At 34.5% G+C, this 22,842-nt stretch overlaps 3 protein-coding genes across 4 annotated transcripts; 2 read left to right on the forward strand and 1 right to left on the reverse strand.

Moving 5' to 3' along the window:
- The first annotated feature begins 476 nt into the window (after nucleotides 1–476).
- On the forward strand, nucleotides 477–11,767 carry LOC106757566 (TBCC domain-containing protein 1). Its single transcript, XM_014640248.2, has 9 exons — nucleotides 477–1,239; nucleotides 1,510–1,650; nucleotides 2,886–3,266; nucleotides 8,115–8,219; nucleotides 9,282–9,422; nucleotides 9,983–10,186; nucleotides 10,365–10,457; nucleotides 10,584–10,695; nucleotides 11,343–11,767. The coding sequence occupies exons 1-9, from the start codon at nucleotides 763–765 to the stop codon at nucleotides 11,384–11,386; spliced, it is 1,698 nt and encodes a 565-aa protein (XP_014495734.1). The 5' UTR covers nucleotides 477–762; the 3' UTR covers nucleotides 11,387–11,767.
- Nucleotides 11,768–13,887: 2,120 nt separating this feature from the next.
- LOC106757397 (probable pectinesterase 8) lies at nucleotides 13,888–15,705 on the forward strand. 2 transcript variants are annotated; one of them, XM_022778942.1, is made up of 5 exons: nucleotides 13,888–14,301; nucleotides 14,552–14,723; nucleotides 14,818–15,024; nucleotides 15,108–15,333; nucleotides 15,446–15,605. In XM_022778942.1, the coding sequence occupies exons 1-5, from the start codon at nucleotides 13,934–13,936 to the stop codon at nucleotides 15,499–15,501; spliced, it is 1,029 nt and encodes a 342-aa protein (XP_022634663.1). In that variant the 5' UTR covers nucleotides 13,888–13,933; the 3' UTR covers nucleotides 15,502–15,605. The 2 variants fall into 2 exon arrangements, with proteins under 2 accessions (XP_022634663.1, XP_014495547.1); XM_014640061.2 differs by having other exon boundaries at nucleotides 13,889–14,301; nucleotides 15,108–15,367; nucleotides 15,446–15,705.
- Nucleotides 15,706–18,103: 2,398 nt separating this feature from the next.
- LOC106756782 (rhodanese-like domain-containing protein 9, chloroplastic) lies at nucleotides 18,104–20,536 on the reverse strand. The gene is made up of 6 exons (XM_014639361.2): nucleotides 20,427–20,536; nucleotides 19,910–20,166; nucleotides 19,673–19,823; nucleotides 18,781–18,866; nucleotides 18,598–18,702; nucleotides 18,104–18,520 (listed from the first exon to the last, which is right to left on the reverse strand). Exons 1-6 carry the CDS (start codon nucleotides 20,468–20,470, stop codon nucleotides 18,450–18,452), a joined length of 714 nt encoding a protein of 237 aa, XP_014494847.1. The 5' UTR covers nucleotides 20,471–20,536; the 3' UTR covers nucleotides 18,104–18,449.
- Between the last annotated feature and the right edge of the window lie 2,306 nt (nucleotides 20,537–22,842).

The following is a 22,842-nucleotide window of genomic DNA, read 5'->3' on the forward strand; positions in this document are numbered from 1 at the left end:
TAGTGTAATTTATGTTTAATTCAATTTCATTAAATTCGAGCATAAAAATTGAGAAAGATCTAATAACATGTAACACGAAATCTAAATTTAAATCTTGACGAGAATAAACTATAACTTTTGACGAGGGTAAACTTTTATAATTTTAATATCGTATTAAGGAAGAAGTACTTATGTCTAATTCAATTTTATTGAAATTTATCCATTTATACAGTATAATTTGGCTTTATGACGTGGATTCTCAAGATAAGAAGATGAAGATCTATGAGAGAAGCAAAACTAGATTTAATATTTGCATAACCAAAGATACTCTCCAAGCTAGATTTAATACTGCTTTGTAATTCATAACTATTTAACGAAGCAGGAAAAGTAGAAGAGAAAAAAAAGCATTTAATAAAACATGAAAAATGCAAAATGTAGTAGTAGCAGCAATCACGGAGGTTCTCCTTACAGTCCTCGCTCTCGGTGTTTGTACCTGAATGAAAAATTCCGTGCCAGAACAGAAATTACAAGAGAGATAGGAGTGAGTAAGTACTCAGCTCCCAGTACAAATGCCTTTAAATGTCACCTTAAAATTTTACCAATTGCCACTGTTCAGAGGAGGCCAATCATACTACGCCACGTAACCACACGACCGTGAGGTAAACCCCACCAGAACGCTCCCGCATCTCTCTTCTCCCTCTACTTGTGCCCGAATCAAAGATCTGCAACTCTTTCTCTCTCTCACTGTCTCGTTTTCCCATGTTTTTTTCTCTCTGACTTGCCATGACGGAACCAACGGAGCCATCCACCTCATCTTCATTGGCGAGGGACCCAAGCACTGTGATTCACCCAAGGCGCGAGCCCTTCGAGCACGGTCTCTTGCCAATCCCACGACTCATCTTCTCCGACCCCGCGCAAACCCTAATTCCGTTGAAACAGAAGCTTCTACAGTTATCCTCCAACCAGCGAGTCGACTCGGTGGCCATCTCCGACTCACTTCAGATCTCCATTGAGCACGCCAGGCTCGTCCTCGACACCCTCGCCTCGATTCTGCACTCCGACTCCGAACCTCTCACCACCGCCAAGTTCGGAGAAATCGATTCCGTCGGCGTCGACGTGCATGATCTGGTATTGTTTCTCTACATTCAATCCTACAAGAGACTCCTCCCGCGGACGCACAAGGATTCCGCCGCAATCGCCGATGTCTGGCCTTCTACTTCCGCCTTCGATGGCTACTTGTCCGCTCTCTCGCCGCTTCAGGTTAATCATCGTTTCAAATTTCTGTGGCGTAATTTGATGTTATTTAGCGTTATCAGGCATGGAGGTGCTGTTCTGGACCAATGCATTGCATAATTCCTATAATATTTCATTGATTTCTCTTGGCTACTTTCATATTTTAAACTCTGGATTTATGGTTGTTATCTGGTACTTTTTTGTTCATTATGATTCCATTTATATTTTACTTCGTCATTAAGCTATGTCTATTTCGTTTTGAGTGATTCTTTTGTTTATTCGGTGAATCTTTTGCAGCTTGTACGCAGCAACAGTCGGCGTTTTATGCCTTCTCAGGCCGATGAAGAGGCACATCAATTGTCGTATCTGCAAAAACACTTGGCTAACATAATGTCTCTTTTAGCAGAGCCTGTAGAGGGAGAAGGCGAAGAGTCTCTGGTTTGTTAATTTACTGTATGCTACCTTTGTTGCTGATTTTAGCTGCACTTCATTATTTCTTACGTTCCCAATACCAGACTTAGCATATGGGTCCATTCCTGTTGAGGTTGCGTACTAACCTGAAAGTGACCAAGTCCAGTGTCATGGAAGTTATTTTGCATCGTTGGTTGTATGTTTTTTTGGCGTACAGCTGTCTCTCCCAAATCTTTAGCTCCAGTTAAATGATGTTATTTGTTTTTCGCTTAGTCATAGTGGTCTATTCTTTACTCATTTTGCATGCATTTCATCCAAATTCTATGTGCTTACAGTTAGACATTAGCTGTTAAGTTGTGCAGATAGATACCCTTTTATACTCTGATTTTATGACTTTTCACTAGCTTTGCATTACGGAGAGCAAAAACATGATTCTATTGTATGTCCCGTTCTGATTCTAATTTGATTTAATTGGGGTCATGGTGGTTTACATTTAAGAGTAAGAACATCATGCAATTGCTACTACATTTGGTCAAAATTCTCTTGCATAATTCATGTTTTATTTGTGGGTCACAAACAAGTTACCAGTGATGTATTTGTTGGTGAGAATGAGCCTGGGGTTGTGATCTGCTGTGAGAGCTTCGGTTTTATGAGTTATCGATGTGTGAGCTGACAGTTTGCACTAATAATTAGTGAAATCCATCTGTTAATTTATGGATGCCTAGAGAGAGTAACGTAACAAGAAGTTTTAATTTTTACGGACAATCAGCCTTTTCTTTTGACTTGGGGGATAAAAAAGGCAAGTGGCTTGTTTGCCATGTCTGCATCCTTATGTGGTATTAATTTGAGAATATATTCTTTCTTTGACTCAGGCTCCACATACCAGTATATCGAATAGTTAATCATACGATGACCTTTTCATTTGGGGAATAGTATATTGAGTCAGCTTTGAACTTTTTTTGAAATCTACTGAATTCAACTTTAACACAGGCTTAGTACAGTAGTAAAGGTTACTGCCCCAAGTCCTGGAAATAGTTTCTCTGCATTCTGAAATAATGTTGCCTATACCTTCCAGATCCCACTAGTTTGGAGCCTCATAGACTGTCACCCCTTTGTTAGTGAGCTAGAATTTCAGGCTAATAGCATTTATTTGCTGTTATAGTATGAGGAATTTTGTGAATGATTTATGTTTTCATTGATTAAAATTTACACATGTTTTTCTTGTAGTTCTTACTTCTATTATTTTATTGCTTATGTGGTAGGTTTTAACAATGGATAGATTCGAGCATCTTGGGTTTCTATTTCAGTTTGGTGATAAGGGATTGGAAGGAAATTCTTTTAGTCAATGTTCTCCTTTTTTTGCAAACTCAGACCCTGACATGCCTGCTGTTCCTGTTCCTGCTGCACAAGTTCATGATTGGCTTCTGCAGAACATAGTGGCTACTTTGGAATATATTTCTGAACGAACTTCTTCTAAGGAAAATGGCCCATCTAGTGCCTCTGATCAGGATGTTGCCATGACTGATGCAAGTACTGTGTCAGTTAAGGTTTCAACTAGTAATAGAGGTGCTAGTTTCATTGAAGGGATATCTAAATCATCATATACAAAGAATGCATCTGACATAAAAGGTTCTTCAGTGAAGGTTTGTCTTACACTTCTTTTCACATGTTTTTTTTTTTTTAAGTGCATTTTGCTTGTAATTTGATTTTAATTTTTGATATATCATTGAAGCTATTGATCCTATGTAAGATTTCAACTCTTCATTTTAGTTTTTACATATATAACTACTTATAAGTGCAATTGCATAACATTTCCAAATAAACATATTATTCTGAATGAATAGCTATTTAGCTCTAACTTAATGTAATAAAATCACTGGTGCTTGATTTTGGGTATGATTAAGAACTTTAGTCTAAGGCAACCAAAGCCTTTAGCTACTCAACTACTTGAGCTCATTCAATACCAAAGGAGCTGTGGGAAGCTATCCAAAGGCAATCCAAAGATAGCTATTCGACTACTTGAGCGTATTCTATACCAGACAAGCATTCATTGGCTACCATAACTACTCAGATAAGATCTTGGCTTCCTAACTCCTTTTAGGATTGCTTACGAGAGAATCATGTTCAAGAGAACTATGAAGAAGCAACATAATCTAGTAAGAAGAGCTAGTAGTAGAGGTGATCCCTACAATGGCTATTTGAACACCACTTACTGTTTGGATCCTATGCTATTGATGACGTGCCAAGTTTCTCCAGGGCAAGAAACCTCTTCCTGTCCTAAGTTGAAATCCGTGCAAGTAAAAAGTTACAAGATGCTGCATTTCGTAATGGTAAAAAAGAGGAAGGGCTAAGTGAAACGGTTTAAAAATTTCTTAATGTGTGGCCACCAGTCATTCAAATTTCTCCTTACCCATGTTAGTTTTCTCACTGGGCATTTTAGCCTATATCTCCGCTAGGAAAGGCTAAGCGAAAAAGGTTAAGATTGCTTAATGAGTTATGGCCACTAGTCATTCGGATTTCTCCTTACCCATGTCAGTATTCTCACTGGGCATTTTAGCCTATATCTTTGCTTTCACTTTCGAACTCAACCGTCTCTCTCCTTAGTTTGATCTAGCCTATATTGATTAAGAGGGTTGAAGACTTCTTTTATTTTAGGTTTAATAGCCTTTTTAGTCTCTATTTTTGTTTGTTGTTCTCCAAAAGGTCCCTATTTAAAAAAGAGAATCAATTTGGTCCCTCTTTAATAAATATTGTGTCATCCTAGTCCCTTCCGTTAAATATGTACAAACGCCGTTAAATATATTTCTCTCTCTTTTACTTTTCTTCCATTTTTTTGTGCACCTGCAGGTTTTTGTAGGATTTTGGTAGGTTTTTCTCTTTCTTTTACTTTTCTTCTTCTCTCTCCTTTACTTTTCTTCTCTCTCCAAGAAATCTCTTTGGGACCAGACACATAATTTTTTTTACATGTTTATTTTTGGTAAACATTATGCCCATGAGCAAGCTATACTCAGCTCCACTACTTGTACCATTTCGATTTGACTCAATGTATTCAAGACTGTTCGTGGTTTATTCTGCTTTCTAGCAAAGTCTTGAATTCAAATCTTGATTCATTTAAGAGAGAACATAAAAGCAGTGAAACTTTTCAACAAGAATCATCCTAAAATAATGACTTTTACCTGTGGTTTCTGGGGAAAAAATAACAAAACATACGTATTCATAAACTTAAGTGTGGTGTTGAACGAGATAACGTTTTGGGCATTAAGGGTTTCATGAAGAGTTGAAGACAATTGACTACGGTAATGCGGCTGCGGCCGAAGAAGCTGCGGCCCAGCACCACCGATGGAAGCGGTGGCTGCGCATCTAGCCTCCCCTGAATGTTATTCGTCCTCTGCCACAGCAGGGCCCTCCGCGCGACCCTAACGGTCCTCGCCTCCCAGACTCCACTTCGGCGCTCGTGGGCCCCCGGTTGAGCCTTCACAACCGTGTACAGTCCCTCATCCGCGCAAGCGACCTCGAGGCAGTGTCCGTCATCGCCCGACACGCGATGTTCTCTTTGACACGGCCCACCGTTTTCACCTGTAACGCTATCATCGCTGCCATGTATGAGGCTATTGCCCTCTTCCATGTTGTCTATTGCCACGTCATCGCCAACGTTCCTTTTAGTCCCTCCCCCGTCACCTATCGCCATCTCACCAAAGGATTGATCCAAGCTGGTCGAATTTTCGAAGCCGTCGACCTCCTGCGTGAGATGCTCAATAAGGGCCACGACGCAGATTTCCCCGTCTACAACAACCTCATTTCAGGTTTTCTCAAACTGGAGAATTTGGAGAAGGCCAATGAGCTCTTCGACGAGCTTAAGGAGTGCTGCCTGGTGTACGGGGTTGTAAACTCCACTTTCATGGAGTGGTTCATCAAAAAGGATAGGGATAAGGAAGCCATGGAGTCCTACAGGTCCTTGTTGGAGCGCAGAAGAAGAGAACTAGAAGAGAGAGAGAAAAACCTATCAAAATCCTCCAAAAAAATTGTTGCACAGAAAAATAGAAGAAAAGTAAAAGAGAGAGAAAAATATTTAACACCGTTGGTAAGAATTTAACGGAAGGACTATATTTACACAATATTTATTAATAAGGGACTAAATTGACTTTTTTTTTAATCAGGGACCTTTTTGAGAACAACAACCAAAACTAGGGACTAAAAAGGCTATTAAACCTTTATTTTATTAATGCAATTTTAAATTCAACGAAACTTTCTCAATTCCAATGCAACTTCATCAACTAATATAGAAAATTCTCTAGTTTTCCATTCTCACGAGGCCGAAAAGTTTATTGGCAACAGGTCGGCACGAAGTGATTCATCATGCTCAAACATGAGGCGATCATTCGTTAGGGACGGTTTATAGATCATCAAATTCCCACAAATGGAATGAGAAGTGGGTCCATGTAAATGATCGAGACCTCGGAAACAACAACGCTCCTTTCCTATACTAAGTTTGGAACCCTAGGGAAATTTTTGAGTGAAGTGTATCTTCTGTGTTAGTTGACCTAAGCCACACCATTATGGACTGAGGCTCAGGCTCCAAACCATACACGGGGCAAGTTTCTACCTCATACAACTCAGGCTGAAGACAGGGGAAGTTTAGGAGAGATGGGGAGACCCAATAGCTACCATATTCGACAATGATCGAATTAGCAAGCCTAGCAAAGTCTCCTCTAGCAATAGCACTATAGTCTATCCTTATTTATTCGCAAGGAATCATTTGCAAGTCAAAGGAAAGAAAAAGGTTTGCTTGACTAGGAGAGTGTGTGGTTAGTCAGTCCCTTCCAAGAAAATCCTATTCCATATAGGGATGTCGGTTTGGCATCAAAGACCGCAGATACTTTTCCGGGCATGTGTCCTAGCTCAGAGAAACAGGCTTTCTCACCTTTGGAAGCAAGTTGTAGAATAGAACTCGTAACTTTCTTCACTAACTATTTGTCACATCTTGAATTGGTCCATTCTCTTGGAAGACCATCCTCACAGGACTCTCGACATGCTAGTAGTCCGATCTAGTTGCCAAATAGACCAAATCCAATAGATAGTGAGGTCTTTCACTGGTTGAGGAAAGAAGAAAGACAACAAAGTAGTTACCTTTTAGGCAGTTCGGGTTTCTTGTGTCTGACCTTCTCAATGATTGAACTTTCCCTTAGCGGTGCTCTCTCCTTGCATAGGCATAAGTGATCTCACAAGCACGCTATGGAACATGAGTTCAGGCATGATGCTCATTAGGGCATTTGTAGTAGACTATTGAGAATTCCGAAAGTATGAGTCCAATCTCTTGATTAGCAAGTCTTTCAAATTCAGTTAGCAGAATTCCCATAATTTTCTGTCTGAAAGTTTGAAATTTGGAACTGCTAGTGTGATTAATATCTGAACATTATGTGTATGTATATTTGGAACTACCAGTGTTGGACATCATTGTTTCCATATTCTGTGTGGATCTGGTTGTTAACATGCATTAAAGACCTGTACCTTGTTTTCTAAATGCTGCACTGGTTTTACAGTAGAAGAAAGGGAAGGAAAAATTAGTTAGTGCAGGTTGAGTAGTTAGTTAGAGTGGATTAATTAGATAAATAAGGGGAAGAAGAGGAGAACTCAGAATAAGCCATTAAAGAAGTTGAAAGTTTGTAAGGAAAGAGAAACCTTGAAGGAGTTATTTTCCTCATATCCTCAGTTCAATAAAATTGTCCATTTCCTTTGTTTCTATACAATTCCATTTCTCTTTTCATGTTTTTAAAAATTATATTTTCTTTTAATTGATTAATCATTACAATTGCGTTTTGACAAATAAAATTTTCAAAGTCCTTTCAAACTAAATAAGAGACAGATTGTAGGTCAAATGGGCCTACACTGAAAAGCTTTAGAGTGAGACATTTTTAATTTTTAATCATTTTGTCAGAATAGGTATTAAATATAGGTAGGAAGTACGCAGTTGTTTTGGGAAATGCTATATGTACCTCTGAGCCATACCTATCTTTGTACCTAAGTATCTATGATTGATCTTTGATATTGTCTGTACACATTGTATCATGATTCTATCTATATAAATATGAGAGGAGTATTCAAGCTCTCAAGTACCCTTAAATACAGTCTCCTTTATTTATCTTGACTCATATAAACCTTTACATGCATATTGATATTGGTAATATAAACTTATTTGAGAAAACGGCATAAAATAATCAATGCTTGCTGATCAGTTTGTATTGGGTTTGATTGTTAGTTCAGGATGAGTTAAAATTTGAACATCCATACAGGCAGTTTAAGCTTTTTTGTGACAATTTTCCTTGAATAGAAATGTCTGGATAGCTGATATTTGAAGTTTAGGTTGAGTGCTAATTTTTTTCTGCTCTCATTCAGTCTGCTTATGCATATTACTTCATACAGTTTTGGAAACTGAGATATCTTGAATTTTTCACCATAGCAATGCTAATAAGAATTATGTTTGATCATTTCAGGTTCTTAATTGCCACGAGTCTGCCATCTACATCCTAGCACCAGTGAGATACGCCACTGTCTATGGATGTTCGGATGCAACAATAGTTCTTGGAGCAGTTGGCAAGGTAGCAATTTCTATGCATCTAGAAATTGGGAATGTGTTTGGACTAGGGAAATGGAATTGGTTCATTCTCTTAGGAGCTAATTTGGATAAACCTCCCAATAAAGTACTTAATGGAGGAGAAAATAATATGAATCAAAGAAAAATAAAATCAAACTTATTTTATAAGTTAACCTTTGCATCGGCTCTCATATAGGACTGTTAAAAAAAATATTGAACTGAACTAAATTAATGCTAAACTGAGTTGCATAAATAAAATTATTTTGTTTTAAAAAACTAATGGAACAAAATTGTTATTTTAATTTAATTTTTAAAAACTGAATAGTTCGTAAATATAACTGCTTGAACCAAACTATAACTATAATTTATTCTTTTTACCTATTCAGTTTGTTTTATTTTCTTTACCTACTAGTGTTTTGTAGAAAGGTTTATTCAAATTGAACCTAGGTATTTCTTTCCAATGTGAGCTTGAATATCATCAATTCCCAAGGAATTCTATAACCACATATTGTCAAGGTTATTTTAGGTAATATAATAGAAAGGATAGAGTGAAAAGATGCAAATGTAGCATTAAATCAGATAAATTAAATGTAAAAAAGTATAGACTTCAACTTTGTTGAGTGAGTGGATGATTATTGTTGCCTAAACTTATTTAAATGCAAACTTTCTTTTGTCACTGTTTCTTCATTACAAGATGTTTGGAAGGAGTATTATTCTCAGTTGGTTTCACTTCAGTGAATCTGTGCTTGGTGAAGCACTTCCAGGTATATGGGATGGTGATTACTGATGTTTGCCCGCTTTTATGTATGTACATTAATCTGATTTTCAAGCATCGCATAAACCTTTCTATGAAGTACTTTCAATTGAATGTGCTTTAAAAGAGGCGATGAAATTATTTACTTGTATTGAAAAAACCATTGCCTATGCATATGTGAGTTGTCTATGTTTGGAAAGACTTGGTAACTGAGAAACATTTTACCAATCTTATGCTTACCACGACCATGAGCATAGCTGGTACTTGAAGTAGCAGGAAGGAAGTTGATCTCCACCGTTTTTTCCTTGACAGGCTGTGAGAGTAGAACACTGTGAGCGTGTTCATGTAATTGTAGCAGCAAAACGTATTTGTATTGCTAATTGCCGTGAATGTATTTTCTTCTTGGGAGTGAATCAGCAACCACTTATGCTTGGTGATAACCATAAGCTGCAGGTGAGCTTCTTCATTAGCTGTTGCTTGATATATGAAGCTGTTGCATTGCCATTCTGTGTTTTTTACATTTGAATGCTACTTTAAAATTTTGGAATATTGTTTAGGTAGGTCTCATTTGGGAGGCACATATATAAGATTAAAATTGATTGATTTTTATATATCATATGTTGCTTTATAACCGAGCACTGCAAATGCTCTTAATTCTTGGTTATAGAGAGATTATAGTTATAATTTATACCAGTGTCTCCTACCAATACCTTATTTATAAGGTGTTGCTAATTAAAGCAGATAAATAGATCAAAAGGTTAATTCAGTAATTAAGCTTTAAGTAATGAAATGGATAATCTTATAACAGTCTTACCAGATTAGTATATTTGATTCTTTGCAAGAGCAAGCATTGGAGTTTATCTTACAAAATCTATTACGAAAAATTGGTCTGTTACAAAAGGTCTACTTTTTCTGCTCACACTTTTGCTTCTTATAGTTTTGCTAGCTTATAATTTATCCTCACCCTACTCCCCTGGATTCATTCCATAAGAACTTCCTTTCACTATTAACAGGTGGCTCCCTATAATACTTTTTACTCCCAATTGGGGGAGCATATGAATGAAGTTGGAATTGTTCCTACAGTGAACCGATGGGATGAACCTCTTCCATTGGGCATGGTCGATCCTCATGATTCGTTATCTCATCCAGCAGGTGGCTCTGATGTTCAAGCTGAGTGTGCTACCCAGGTGGACCCTGATCAGTTCACTAGTTTTGTGGTAAGGACGTTATTTTTACACTGACAGGGAAAATTAATATTTTTATTTTTAAATTGTGTCACATTTAGTGGCTGGTATCTTGTTTCTGATCTTTTTTGGTATGAAGAATCTTCAAGGTTCATATATCTTCTTTATTTAGTCATATGCTTTGTTTTTGGTCCATGCTTTTGGCACACAGATTCCGAGCTGGCTTGGAGGAGACTCCACTGGGTCTGCAGAAGGCAATCCATTCACGCTACCAGATGCTTACAAGGCATCTCAGCATAAAAATGTATGGGTAGTGTCAATTGACTAATATATCGATTGGATTTCCAAATTTTATAGCAATCAAACTGTAAAGTGCTCTATTTTATGTGAAATATGTTTTCATTTGAATGAAGTTGTATCTTCTCTGCAGCACAAAAATTTAGGGGAGATAAGGCAACTGATAAGGGAAGCATCTTTAGAAGAAAGTCGCAAACGAGAGTTGTCAACTGCACTCCATGTGTACTTCAAGGACTGGTTATATGGTAATCGTCTGTCTTTTTTATTGTTGTGTTTTATTCCAACACGTGACTTTTACCTTTACAATGAACAGTGTTCCCATTTAAGCAAATTTTTTTGAAAGTCCTTGAAGTTGAACCTTTGTCTAGTTCTCTACCAGGCTTATGATTTCTCTGGTATGTGTTTTCTGGAGATTTCACTGATACGTTTTATTATGAAACCTTCTACAAATGACCACTGAATTAAATAGTGAGTTTCATTTAATAGTTAGGGAACAATCAATATTGCTGCAATTGGGCAGTGGTACCACAGAATTTTCCATTTTTTTAATAGCATTGGCCTTTTGGTGTTCTTCCTCTGCATTGGACAAAACACAATTTAATGGCACCGGTGAATGATTATATCCGTTAAGTTTTAATCAAGCGACTATGCTATCTTATATTCAATTATTCACGGTCAATGTTTCGTCATGTAACGTGGCTTTTAATGGGTTTGATTTTTCTCTTTCTGAAGTAATACCTGCTTCCATTTAAGCAGATCCAGCAACAATCACCTACCTGATTTAGTGATTTAAGCATACATGCATTCATATTTATAGCCCAACAAAGGTTTCAGAAATTTGCATGAGGCAGCTACGCAGATAATGTAATATATTTGTTTTCTATTGTGGCAGCTTCTGGAAACATTCGTCAGCTTTATTGTCTACAAGGCGATTGATCTTGCCAGATAGTGCAATGAGTCAATTAGCATTAATGATGGTACAGGAACGAGGTTTCTGGCTTCCTTTTTGAACTTCCTCTTCAATTCCTCTCGCCAATTCTATTGGCTGCACGGGTAGCTGAGATCAGATTAAGTGAATTAGAGTGCCCACCTATTTATGCCGTAACATCAGAGGGGCACACTATCGAATGAAGAATGCAGTTTCTAATCTGATTGTAATATTTTTTGTTTGTGAAAATAATTACTGTAATATTTTGTTAGCCTAAATTAATGGCCTTTTGTGAAAAATTCCATATGTCAACATCTAGTGTACTGCTTTGCATGTCTTCCAACTTCGAGCTGTTCTATTTAATTAAACATCCCGTGAATTTCTGGTGAGTGCTCTCTTTTGAGTTAACTGTGTTGACGTTTATGAATTACTCGTAGTAATAACAATGGTGGATTTGAGATTCGTGGGCTGATCAGGTTGGATAAGGGCCCGTCCCTCAGTTGCTGTCATTGTACAGAACTATTCTTGTTTAAGTTGATCTCGAAGTGACAGCTTGGTAGAAGTTGGCGTACGGGATCGAAGTGATCCTCAGATATCTTTCACCCCTTGATTGTAATGTAACACCAGTATGTCTCGACAGCATAGGCAACGGCTGAATTGAATAAGAAAACCACGTCTACTTTGCATGTAATTTCAAATCAAGCTGTGCTCTTTTATCCTGTGAGTATCTGATAAGTGAAATGGTGAGGATGAGATACAATAAACGGTTGCAAACTATCACCAGATTGTTCAATAGAATGTATTATTCAATTCGTTCTAATCCCATTCACGCCTTTTCAGTTTCTATCCATAGACGTAATCTAAGTCAATACCAATTTGAACTTCTAAGTAAAAAAAATCATACTTGAAAAATCAATAATATAATATTATAATGAGATTCAATTTTTACAATTTTACATTGAATAACTCACTTTGCAGAGGGAAGGTTCATATACGTTGACAAAATCATTCATTTAGTTAAATATTGCAATTTAATTGTTTTAAAAGTTGAAGTAATTAAAATAGCGTGAGTATCAAATAATTAGAATTATGTGTTAGATAGCTGTAACATTCAACTTTCGTTACAAAATATGTTAACATGAAGCGCAGTACACCTCACTATCAGAGCATGATTATGCGAATCATAGTGCAACTTTCTATAATACAAGAAGGAATCCAGGAAAAAAAACTATCTTCAAAGGAAGCTAGAGCAGTAGAGTAAGTAGAGATGAAGGCAACCTAGTAACGTATATTCGAAACAACCTCGTAAATGAGCACACACCTTGCTTAATGGATAATACTACCATTGGGTTAAATAGATTTGTTTTTCCATTGTTTTGTTGGTCCTCAATTTTAATCACACATTCCTTATTCATGCTACACACAACAAAATCAGTAGAGACTACAATAAAAGATTTCCTGGGATTGTCACCAAACCAGCTTTGCCCACATTCTTCGACTCCGTGACTCAACAGAATCAATGTTCCTAAAGAATTACAAAACGTGGTTCTGCAGTTTGAAGGAGAAAAGTTACCCATGCTACATATATAAACCAGCTTCCTCTAACTTATTTTCTGATTCTGTAGACCTTGAAAGTGAAAAAGGAAATTCTCAACTAGATTAGGCTATATTAACAACACCTAATGCAAGTGCAGCGGAAATTCAAGTCAATGCATATATATGTAAGAATTTTATGCATCTTTTGTCCGTACATGCAAGGCATCTAGAAGTCCTTGAGGTGATAGCTAACATAATTTGCTAAAGTCAAATTTTTAACATTCTTAATTATTTATGCAGAACACTGTGTTGACTCCGTATCTACTTAAGTCAAAACAATTACAAATTTCAATTTCAAACATGCATAATGTTTGTCATTGTTGGTAAATTATTCAGGTAAACTCAGCCTAGTCTCAGAAGCAGAATATGTTCTTTTTTTAAATCACCCTGAGGCCAAAACTTACATTCAGTTTATTACATATTTAAATTCCCTTCCATTCAGCTAATTGAGTTCAACTGCAGCTCCATTTTCTCATTCTAAACTACACTCTTAAAACCTAATGCATATAATCTTTGCTCTAGCTGTACTCTATATCTGAAATTCTTGTACGTGGAATGCTTTTAAAATCTTGGATGATGAAATATAACTTATTTTGTACAAGTACTCAGGCATGAGACACTGATGCATAACAACATTCAAGTATGAAAATCATTCATATATATAGGCAATAACCTTGATCTTATTTCATAAAATATATTTGATGAGCTGAAATAAAGACTGTCTTAATTGGTCTGCAATGTCATAAAAAAGGTTGAAGACAAACCAACCAGCTAAAAAGTTTGGTGAAAGTTGGAAACTTCCCCAAGAAAGAATGAGGATGGGGTAGATTGAAAGACATGCCATTAAACCTTTCCCTTCAAGTGCATTTTTGACATATTTTTATTATCATATATATACAGATTTCCAACTTTCCAGCCTCATCCCTTTTCACACCCTCTTCTGCATTCAAAATTAGAAAATGGGTCCCCAAAGCAACCTTCTATCTCTTTTGGTTGCTCTGGCAGCAGTTTTTTCATCTTTGTATCTCATAAATCCAATTCCACAGTATCTCATAAATGCCTTGTCACCTTCATCTGCATACTTGGGAAAACCTTTATCAGGGAATTTCCAAAGACATCACAAGAAACACCCTGATAGTGGGAACACCGATTCTATTTGTGATGATTTTCCACCAGGAATTCCACCTCCAGATACCAGTAACACTTCGTATCTCTGTGTTGATCGAAAAGGGTGTTGTAATTTCACAACAGTACAAGCAGCCGTGAATGCAGTTCCAGATTTTAGTGTCAAAAGAACCATAATATGGATAAACAGTGGCATGTACTAGTAAGTTGATCCTCATCATCATCATCAACAAACCTCCTTTTTAAGCTTTCCTTGTTTTCTTTCATTGGGCTTGAATCACTCCACTCCACACATGTTTGAATTCTTTTTTTCCAGATTTTCTAAGATTCTCTGAAAAGTTTGATAAAATCTCGTTATGTAGTTGAACGTCAGTAGAACATATATTTCCTTGAAAATAATTATTTTTAAGATAATCTTAACTTCATCTATGATGCCATTTATTTTTGGACAGTGAGAAGGTTATGGTGCCAAAAACAAAACCCAACATTACATTTCAAGGACAAGGCTATACTTCAACTGCAATTGCATGGAATGACACCGCATTATCCGCGAATGGAACGTTTTACAGTGGCTCTGTACAAGTTTTCGCCTCCAATTTCATTGCTAAGAACATAAGCTTCATGGTGAATAACTTTTACTTATATGTCTAAAAGAAAGAAAATATAAATTACATAATACACTGTCACTGACACCAGAAACATTGTATACTTGAAACAGAATTTAGCACCAATGCCAAGTCCTGGAGCTGTAGGGGCACAAGCAGTAGCCATTAGAGTATCTGGAGATCAATCTGAATTTAAAGGCTGTGGATTCTTTGGAGCACAGGACACCCTTCATGATGATAAGGGTCGCCATTACTTCAAAGATTGCTATATTCAAGGCTCCATTGACTTCATATTCGGCAATGCAAGGTCCCTCTACGTGGTAGGGTATCTTTATCTCAATTACTACTCTTACCATTGTGATTTTACTTGCAATTTACAAACACTGAGAAAAAGTATGTACAGAACTGCGAAATAGTTTCTATAGCGAACCCTGTACCGGTGGGACAAAGGAGCATAAATGGCGCTGTTACAGCTCATGGTAGAGTTTCAGGTGATGAAAACACAGGGTTTGCATTTGTGAACAGTACAGTTGGAGGAAACGGTAGAATCTGGTTGGGTCGAGCATGGAGACCTTATTCTCGTGTTGTCTTTGCCTTCACATCAATGTCTGATATCATTGCTCCCGAAGGTTGGAATGATTTCAACGACCCTTCTAGAGACCAGTGAGTCTCTTCTCTTCAACAATGTTTAAGGTTTATCCTATGTTGTATATACACTAACACGTGCATGCATGCATGCAGGACTATCTTCTATGGAGAATATAACTGCTCAGGGTCAGGTGCTAACACAAACTTGAGGGCACCTTACGTACAGAAATTAAATGAAACACAAGCTTCTGCTTTCCTCAATATTACTTTTATAGATGGCGAGCAATGGTTGGAAACTTCTAAATAATCCATCTTGTTATTTCTTTTTTCATTAAAGTAAAGGAAAAATAGATTATAGACATAATTAATTGAATTGTGTATGCTTTAAAGTGACAAATATTATTATTTACTAAAGATGCTTATCCAATTTTCTTCGTCATTATTGTACAATAGTTACTTTTATCAAGAATTAATCAACCGAAATAGTTAATCACATGTAAACCTGATATTCAATATGTAAAATTTTGCTGCGGATTGACCTCATTAAATACTTATACACGCATGTATTGATTGATTTTTTAATTTAATACGAATCACGCATCTCATTATAGTTTCTTCTTTAAAAAATTTCACTATTGTTATATCTTTACATTAAAAAGAGTCAACATTCAAATGTGTTAACAGAGTCTTTCAATATAATTCAAATTATTTATTTTAAAAGTTGGAGATGTTAGAATAATATGATGATAGCTACTTCTTCATTTCTTTATGAATGTTTGACGGGGAGGGAATGAAGGAACATAAGAGTCAGAGAGTGAATGGAAGAAAGATTATTTGAATGAGAAAAAAGAGAAAATAGAAAAAAAAAAGTAGATTGGAAGTTTACTTTTTAAAATTATTCAATTTTAAAATATAAATATAATTATTTACTTTATTGGGAATGTTTTTATTTATTCATTTATTATTTTAAAAAAAATAAGTGTAAACAAAATAATAAAAAGCAAAAAGAAATATGAAAAGAGAAATAAACCCACCATAATTGATAACGGATTGAGAAATATGATATTAAAAATGTGAGAGAAGTTCTAATGTAATTAAGTATTTATATTGAATTTTTATGATGTTTTTTTTTTTTTATATATATTTCTTCTCATTTTTAACAAATTGTTTTGAATTTCACTATTTTTTTTTTTAAATTCTACTTTTTTAATTTACCATTATTTTCTATTTTCTTCAATAACAAAATTTTTTATAAAATTTACCTATAAATTTGCATGGAGTAAATAAAGTCCCTTTTAATTATTGATACAAATTTAATGAATGTGTAGTTGTTTGTTGTACTTGTTTGTGAAGTATTTTGTCTCTATGTCTATTTTGTGTGTTTTATATGTTGTGGTGTTTTTATCTTTATAATAAATAAAAAGTATTTACATGAGATAATTTAACAATCAAGTCAATAACAAATGATGAAAATTATAAAAATGAAAATATTTATAAAGAAAAATACACATCTCTTAAGTTCATTCCTATTTATACTTTTCGAGTTAGATTTGGATTAAGTTAATGAATAATGTCGACTTGGCCATAGTTAAAACATAATAAACCATTTTTAAGCCTTAATCACTTAATTATATATAAAAAAATGTGTTTTTATAACCTGATACATGAATGAGTTAGTTCTGTAATTAGCCTTGTGAACTTTCGAGTAAGGCCTAGTATTTTTCTATATTGAAATAGTTATGATCTTTTTATATGTAAATTATACCTAAACAGATGTCACAAAGCTACCTTCCATGGGGTAAATAATCACAATAGCTTTAGTTTTCTTCACTCTTTTCTTGTTTTTCTTTTTTTGGTTACCTATGCCGGTGAGGTATTTGGTGTTTTGTCTCTAAGAAAGCAGGTTTTTGGTTGTAACTACGATGAGTTTTGTCATACCCTCAGGATCTGTTGTGGATGTGGGTCATGTTCATGCAACACCAAAAATGTTTGGAATGGCCCCAAGAAAACTTTTTGTGCAAGTTTTGTGTGAAAGAGGAAATTGTTACTGTTCAAGTCAATGATGATTATGTAGCGGGTCTTGAAAATTGCGAGCATCACTTGCATGGTAGAATTGTTCTGAACAAAGGAGACAAGCCTTTGACACACTCTGAGTTTTGTTCCAAAATCTCAAAATCTTCAAGGTTCTTGGTTTCTTGGAAGGAAATTCATCTGGGAAAGGAATTCTATGAATTCAAGTTCTAGTCTTTGGAATACAAGCGTCTCGCAAAAACAGATTTTTATTCCCAAGAATGGTGGTGCTGGGATTAGAGACAATGTTGTGGAAGATTCAAAGGTTAATAAGATCTCCCAAGAGCATAAGAAAGATAGAAGCAATTTAGAACAAGTAAATAAGGAGCATGATATTGGAATTATTTTATTCTCTGTTCATATCTGTGCATTTATGTTCATATATTTTTATACTTATATTTCTTTTTTATATTGCTCTAAATTATTATATATATCAATTGTACTCTCTCCTTATGATTCAATAAGAAATACAATATTTCATTCTTTCTTCTTTTCTAACACATGATGTTGCTGCTAATAGTAAATCTCAGAGTTCACACGATCTACACAACAACCCTCGTTTCCTCCTTTAATTCCCTCCATTTCTGATTTTCTAATTTTCAATTCAATCCACTTCTCACATTGGAATGACATTCAATGTGAACTAACTGAAAGTCAAATACATAAATGTAAGTTTAATCCTCCCGTAAACAACTTCTACTCTAACACTCAACATGAAGCACTGATAAAAGCATCAGAATCACACTATAAACCTTTCTTTTATACAACACACGGCAACAAAAAGAAGAAAAGAAAAGAAAAAGAACTATCTTCAAAGGAAAACTACAATAGCAGTGTAAATTCTAAATAACTGGTATCTTTAACATTCCAAATGGGCATATACTCCTTTCTCAATGGAGAATACTAAACAATTTGATTGCTTGACCATTGTATCCATACTCACGCTACTAACTATTCCATCACTTTGTTCATATTTCATCTTTTGTTTTTGGTTCCTCAATTCTAATCACACGTTCCTTTATTACTCTACATGCATAAAGAGTGGGAAAGAACAAAATCAGGAAAGACTATAATGGAATTTTTAGGCTTATCCTGTAGGGGCCAATTGGAATAGCTTCTCTGCTTGATCAGGGAAGAATGTAACGAATATATACGCACCTGAAATTTTCATTTAAACAAATCAATACCAGCGCAAAAAGTAGTAATAGAAATTTGTTGAAAAGAAAAAAACTCACAAACAAGAATAGTTCCCAACACAGTTGAGATTTTTCCTTGGATTGTCACCAAACCAGCTTTGCCTGCATTCTCCAACTCTGTGGACCCTACAGACTCAAATGTCCCTACAGAATAGAAATAGTTTAGTTGATTATCTTAGAAGATAAGTTAACTTCTAAATATAAGTCAAACAATTACTAAACCTGGTTTTACGGTTTGAAGGCCAGATGTTATGGATGCTATATTTTTATAACCAGCTTTCTCTAACTTATCTGCTGCTGCAGCAGACCTTGACAAAGAACAAAGAAAACCTCAAACTCATACGTTAGACTATTAAAACTCAATACAAGTACAGTCTAAATTCAAGCCAATCTATAGGAATTTGATGTATCATTTTGTCCCCACAGTAGACATCTAGAAGTCCTTGAGGCGATGACAAACATTATTTACTGGAACAACTCCTAGCATTCTCAAAACACAAATACATTGTAGTTTCTGGTTTTATCCTTGTTAGTAAATTATTTAGGTGACGTCAATCTCCTTCAGCTAGAAATCAAACTCATGACTTTGACTCTGATACCAATTATTAGATTGAACACATATCATTACTTTGACATTTGTAGCTTTTTATACTTAAGAGGATAATAGTTCAAGCGTCACAATTCAATTTTGACATGATCCACCTAATTTCCACCATAGAAATGCAAGAATGCATATAATATTTTCTGTGGTATCATTCTCTCTCTAATTTAAGTGAAGTTACCATCACTTTCTTGCAAGGTAAATATTAGATGATGGACTATCAGCTTCTTTTAGAAGTACTTAGAGAGGTGAGACCTTGGAAGTTTGATACTAAAAGCATTTATGCAGAACGTTGAAGTATATATAGGAAATGACCTTAGTCTGATTTTATAAAATTTTGGAAGCCAATCATATATAACGAAAAAGAAAAAAAAAAACATGAATGTTGAGGTTCTGTATTCTACAAAGGTGAAGTTAAGGACCTAAACATATCAATGCAAGCTTCTTCCTTTCAATATAACCAGAAGGTGTAAATAATTTGCAGTCAAATTGGGTAGGAAATCATAAACAAACCTCAGTCCTTCCTGGCACACAACCAAGAGTTTACTTTCAGGTGGAAACTGGGTCTTAACAGATTGTATAAAATCAGGATTTGGCTTAGTGAATGGCAACCCAAAGAACAACCCAGAAAAATTATTGTGCAGTTGCCTTTTGATAATAGTACCTACAGAAAGCGAAAGTGGAAGAGTAGCAAAATTGAAGCAGAACAACATGCCCACATAAAGATTTTAGGAAGGAGAAACTCCATACCAGGATCATTGTCTTTGTTTTCAATAAAAAGAGGCACATGACTACAAGATTTTATGTGAGCTCGTTCAAATTGATTCTTGTCCCTCACGTCAAGAACAGCATACCCATCCACTTCTACAAGTTCCTTCGCCTTGTCAGCGTTCACAAATTCAACTTCTGCTCTTATTGCCAATCTTCTCATTCCAGTTCCAGGTAGTTTCCCTGGCAGTGCCCTTGCATTGTGAGTTTTCAATACCAACCAACATGCCCCTAAGTTGCTGAAAAAACAACCTTAATCCCTCACAACCATGTCCACATAGATTTTACAAACATTAACTGAACTTGCACTTCACTATGTTTTTCACCAACATGGGGTTAATCTTGAAAGGCAGATTCTAAAGTTAAACATGCAGAGAATCTAGGAAAGAAAAGCCCAAGATAAAATAAAGTTACTTTTTTTGCGAATTTGTTATGCTATAACTATAAATAAGCATTTGAAGATGTTAAACAAAAACACAAGTTAAGAAGAATTAGATACCTGGAAGAGGAAAGACAGGAGGTGTAGAAACCAGTTCCTGCCATTGTATGAAAATGAAAATCGTTTGCCACTCGTATCCATCCGCTGAAGCTGTCTTTCAAAGGTGAACTCACTCATGCCACCTGTTAAATTTAGTGGGCCATGAAATTTCAAATCAGCAATCATTTTCTGCCACGTGTCAAATATCTGTGAAATCTTAAAGCCTTGAAGATTTTAAATCTTCACGGGTACCCTTGCTGCTGCTGGCTAACACTGATGTTTGCTTAGCTCAACATGTGTGATATTTTGCGTGTTTTTTAATTTTTACAAAATTTTAAAAAAATAAAACAATTTTGCTTCTAATTAAGCTGACTGAATCAAATAGAAACAATTATAATACGACATGCTAAAGAAGAAACTAAACCGTCTACTTGGTTTTATAAAAAATGTATATTTTTTTATTTATTTTCTTATTTTTAATTTTTGTTTGTTTGAAGAACTCTTTTTGTTTTACAAAATTAATTTTATCATTGGTTAATAATTTAATATCTAAAAAGTTTTTTTAATCTCTAAGATAATACTTATCATATTCATTATTACAAGTTTTTTAGTAGAATTTTATTTAATTATGTATTAAATTATTTCTAAGATACATTTTGATTATTTTGATCTCTTTTTAATATTTTTATTCGTTATTTATTTTTTTATGTAGAATATTATTTTTATATTTTTTATACAATTATTTTTATTTTTTAATTCATTACCATAAGTGTAATTATATCATTATAATTGTATAAACAAATTTCATTTATTATAATATAATAATTTAATATAATTTTCACTAATCTTGTTATCACCATTCAACATATATTAATATATTGAAATTTTGAAAAATGAAAGATCTAAGTTAAATTTAAATTATTAATTATTAATTTTTGTTCTTTAGATTATTAGTATATAAAAAAAGGTTTCAATAGAATTTGAAGAATGAAAGTGAAAAAACATTTAAAATACTTTTAAATTTCAATATTTGTTTTCTTTTTGTAATTTTTTTAAAAAGAAAATTAAATTTTAAATTTCATTTTTTTAATATTGAAATAGTAACAAAAGATGTATGTGTACCAGTAGAAGGTTTAGGTTAGGTTCATATATGTTACCCAATGTGGATGAAGATGAGACGAAATTTTCATACGTGTTGGGTTTAAGTACAAGGATGTGGATGAATATTTTCTGTAGGGAAAAATATGGGATAGCAAAATTTATCCCTATCTTGTCCTGCATTGCTCAATTATCATCCTTAATACTATATTAATATAACGATTATTGGAGACGTATCATATATGATTTGTAAGAAAATACATAAACACCAAAACAATCATAAATTTTTTGCTAATTAGTTTGGAGGAAGAGTACACAATATAAAATAGGGCTAAAATATATTTTTTTTAACTATTTAATTAAATCTCCTAAATTTCTTTTGGTTCAAAGTTAGAAGAAAAGGGGAGAAAACACACAAACAATAACACACTCACACACCAACAGAGGTGAAAGATACATAAACACTATACTTTACAATAATAAGTATAAAATACCTTTAATGAAAACAATCAATGAAACATCCCTATTTTTTTAACACTTTTAAAGCCATTTAGTTTTAAATAACCAATTAATTATTTCTAATTAAACCTTTGGTAAACATGACTTTTTCTTAAAAAAATTGAGTTGTTTAATGCTTAAAACCTTCATTGAAATGGAGAAAACAAAAAATCAATTGTAATTACATATGAATTTTGAGTAACATGAATAAAAGAAAATTATAGGTTGTAAATTGTAAGTCCAGACTCATCTCAGTCTCCACTTGTCTATCTTTGTTATGCATTTATAATTGCTTTATCATTTGCTCCCTTGTAATATGCATAATCATCATAGGTAGAAAGTCACAACCTCCAACAGAAAGGTAAGATAATATAACAATGATTACAACCAAAGAAGTATAAATATCACATATATCACAACACACAATTCAATGATAGTCATAGAGACTTGTCAAACACATAATAGTAATAAGAACTTGCATAAACCGTAGCAATCATGGGGACTTGCTCAGATGTCTATGAGCACTTATGGAGACATACTCACATTTGTTTAATCATACTCAGACATCTAGGAGCACTCATGGAGACATACCTAAACTCGTCAAATCACACTAAAAAGTTTAAAAGCACTCATTGATACATGTTCGCACCTCAAATCAAACTCAGATGTCTAAGACCACTCATAGAGACATGCTCAAATATCTCACCAAATCCCTTAACACAAAATATGACAATTTCAATACTTATCTTATATTCACATGAAATATTAGCTTTCCTAACCTAGATTTAGTATGTAAACCTCAAAGTTTCTCTTTATATTTGAATCTTACTTTTACTTTTCT

This window comes from Vigna radiata, chromosome 3 (assembly GCF_000741045.1).
Source record: "Vigna radiata var. radiata cultivar VC1973A chromosome 3, Vradiata_ver6, whole genome shotgun sequence".
Classification (NCBI taxonomy): domain Eukaryota; kingdom Viridiplantae; phylum Streptophyta; class Magnoliopsida; order Fabales; family Fabaceae; genus Vigna; species Vigna radiata.

Excerpts from the sequence above, each read along its gene's own strand:
- LOC106757566 (XM_014640248.2), top strand. The coding sequence starts at position 763 with ATGACGGAACCAACGGAGCCATCCACCTCATCTTCATTGGCGAGGGAC. Across the intron at positions 10,187-10,364 it reads ATCAGTTCACTAGTTTTGTG|ATTCCGAGCTGGCTTGGAGG; the intron begins GTAAGGACGTTA and ends TTTGGCACACAG. Across the intron at positions 10,696-11,342 it reads CTTCAAGGACTGGTTATATG|CTTCTGGAAACATTCGTCAG; the intron begins GTAATCGTCTGT and ends CTATTGTGGCAG.
- LOC106757397 (XM_014640061.2), top strand. The coding sequence starts at position 13,934 with ATGGGTCCCCAAAGCAACCTTCTATCTCTTTTGGTTGCTCTGGCAGCA. Across the intron at positions 14,302-14,551 it reads ATAAACAGTGGCATGTACTA|TGAGAAGGTTATGGTGCCAA; the intron begins GTAAGTTGATCC and ends ATTTTTGGACAG. Across the intron at positions 15,025-15,107 it reads ATGCAAGGTCCCTCTACGTG|AACTGCGAAATAGTTTCTAT; the intron begins GTAGGGTATCTT and ends AAGTATGTACAG.
- LOC106756782 (XM_014639361.2), bottom strand. The coding sequence starts at position 20,470 with ATGGCAGGAACTGGTTTCTACACCTCCTGTCTTTCCTCTTCCAG. Across the intron at positions 19,824-19,909 it reads AAACAAAGACAATGATCCTG|GTACTATTATCAAAAGGCAA; the intron begins GTATGGAGTTTC and ends CGCTTTCTGTAG. Across the intron at positions 18,703-18,780 it reads CCTTCAAACCGTAAAACCAG|GGACATTTGAGTCTGTAGGG; the intron begins GTTTAGTAATTG and ends TCTATTCTGTAG.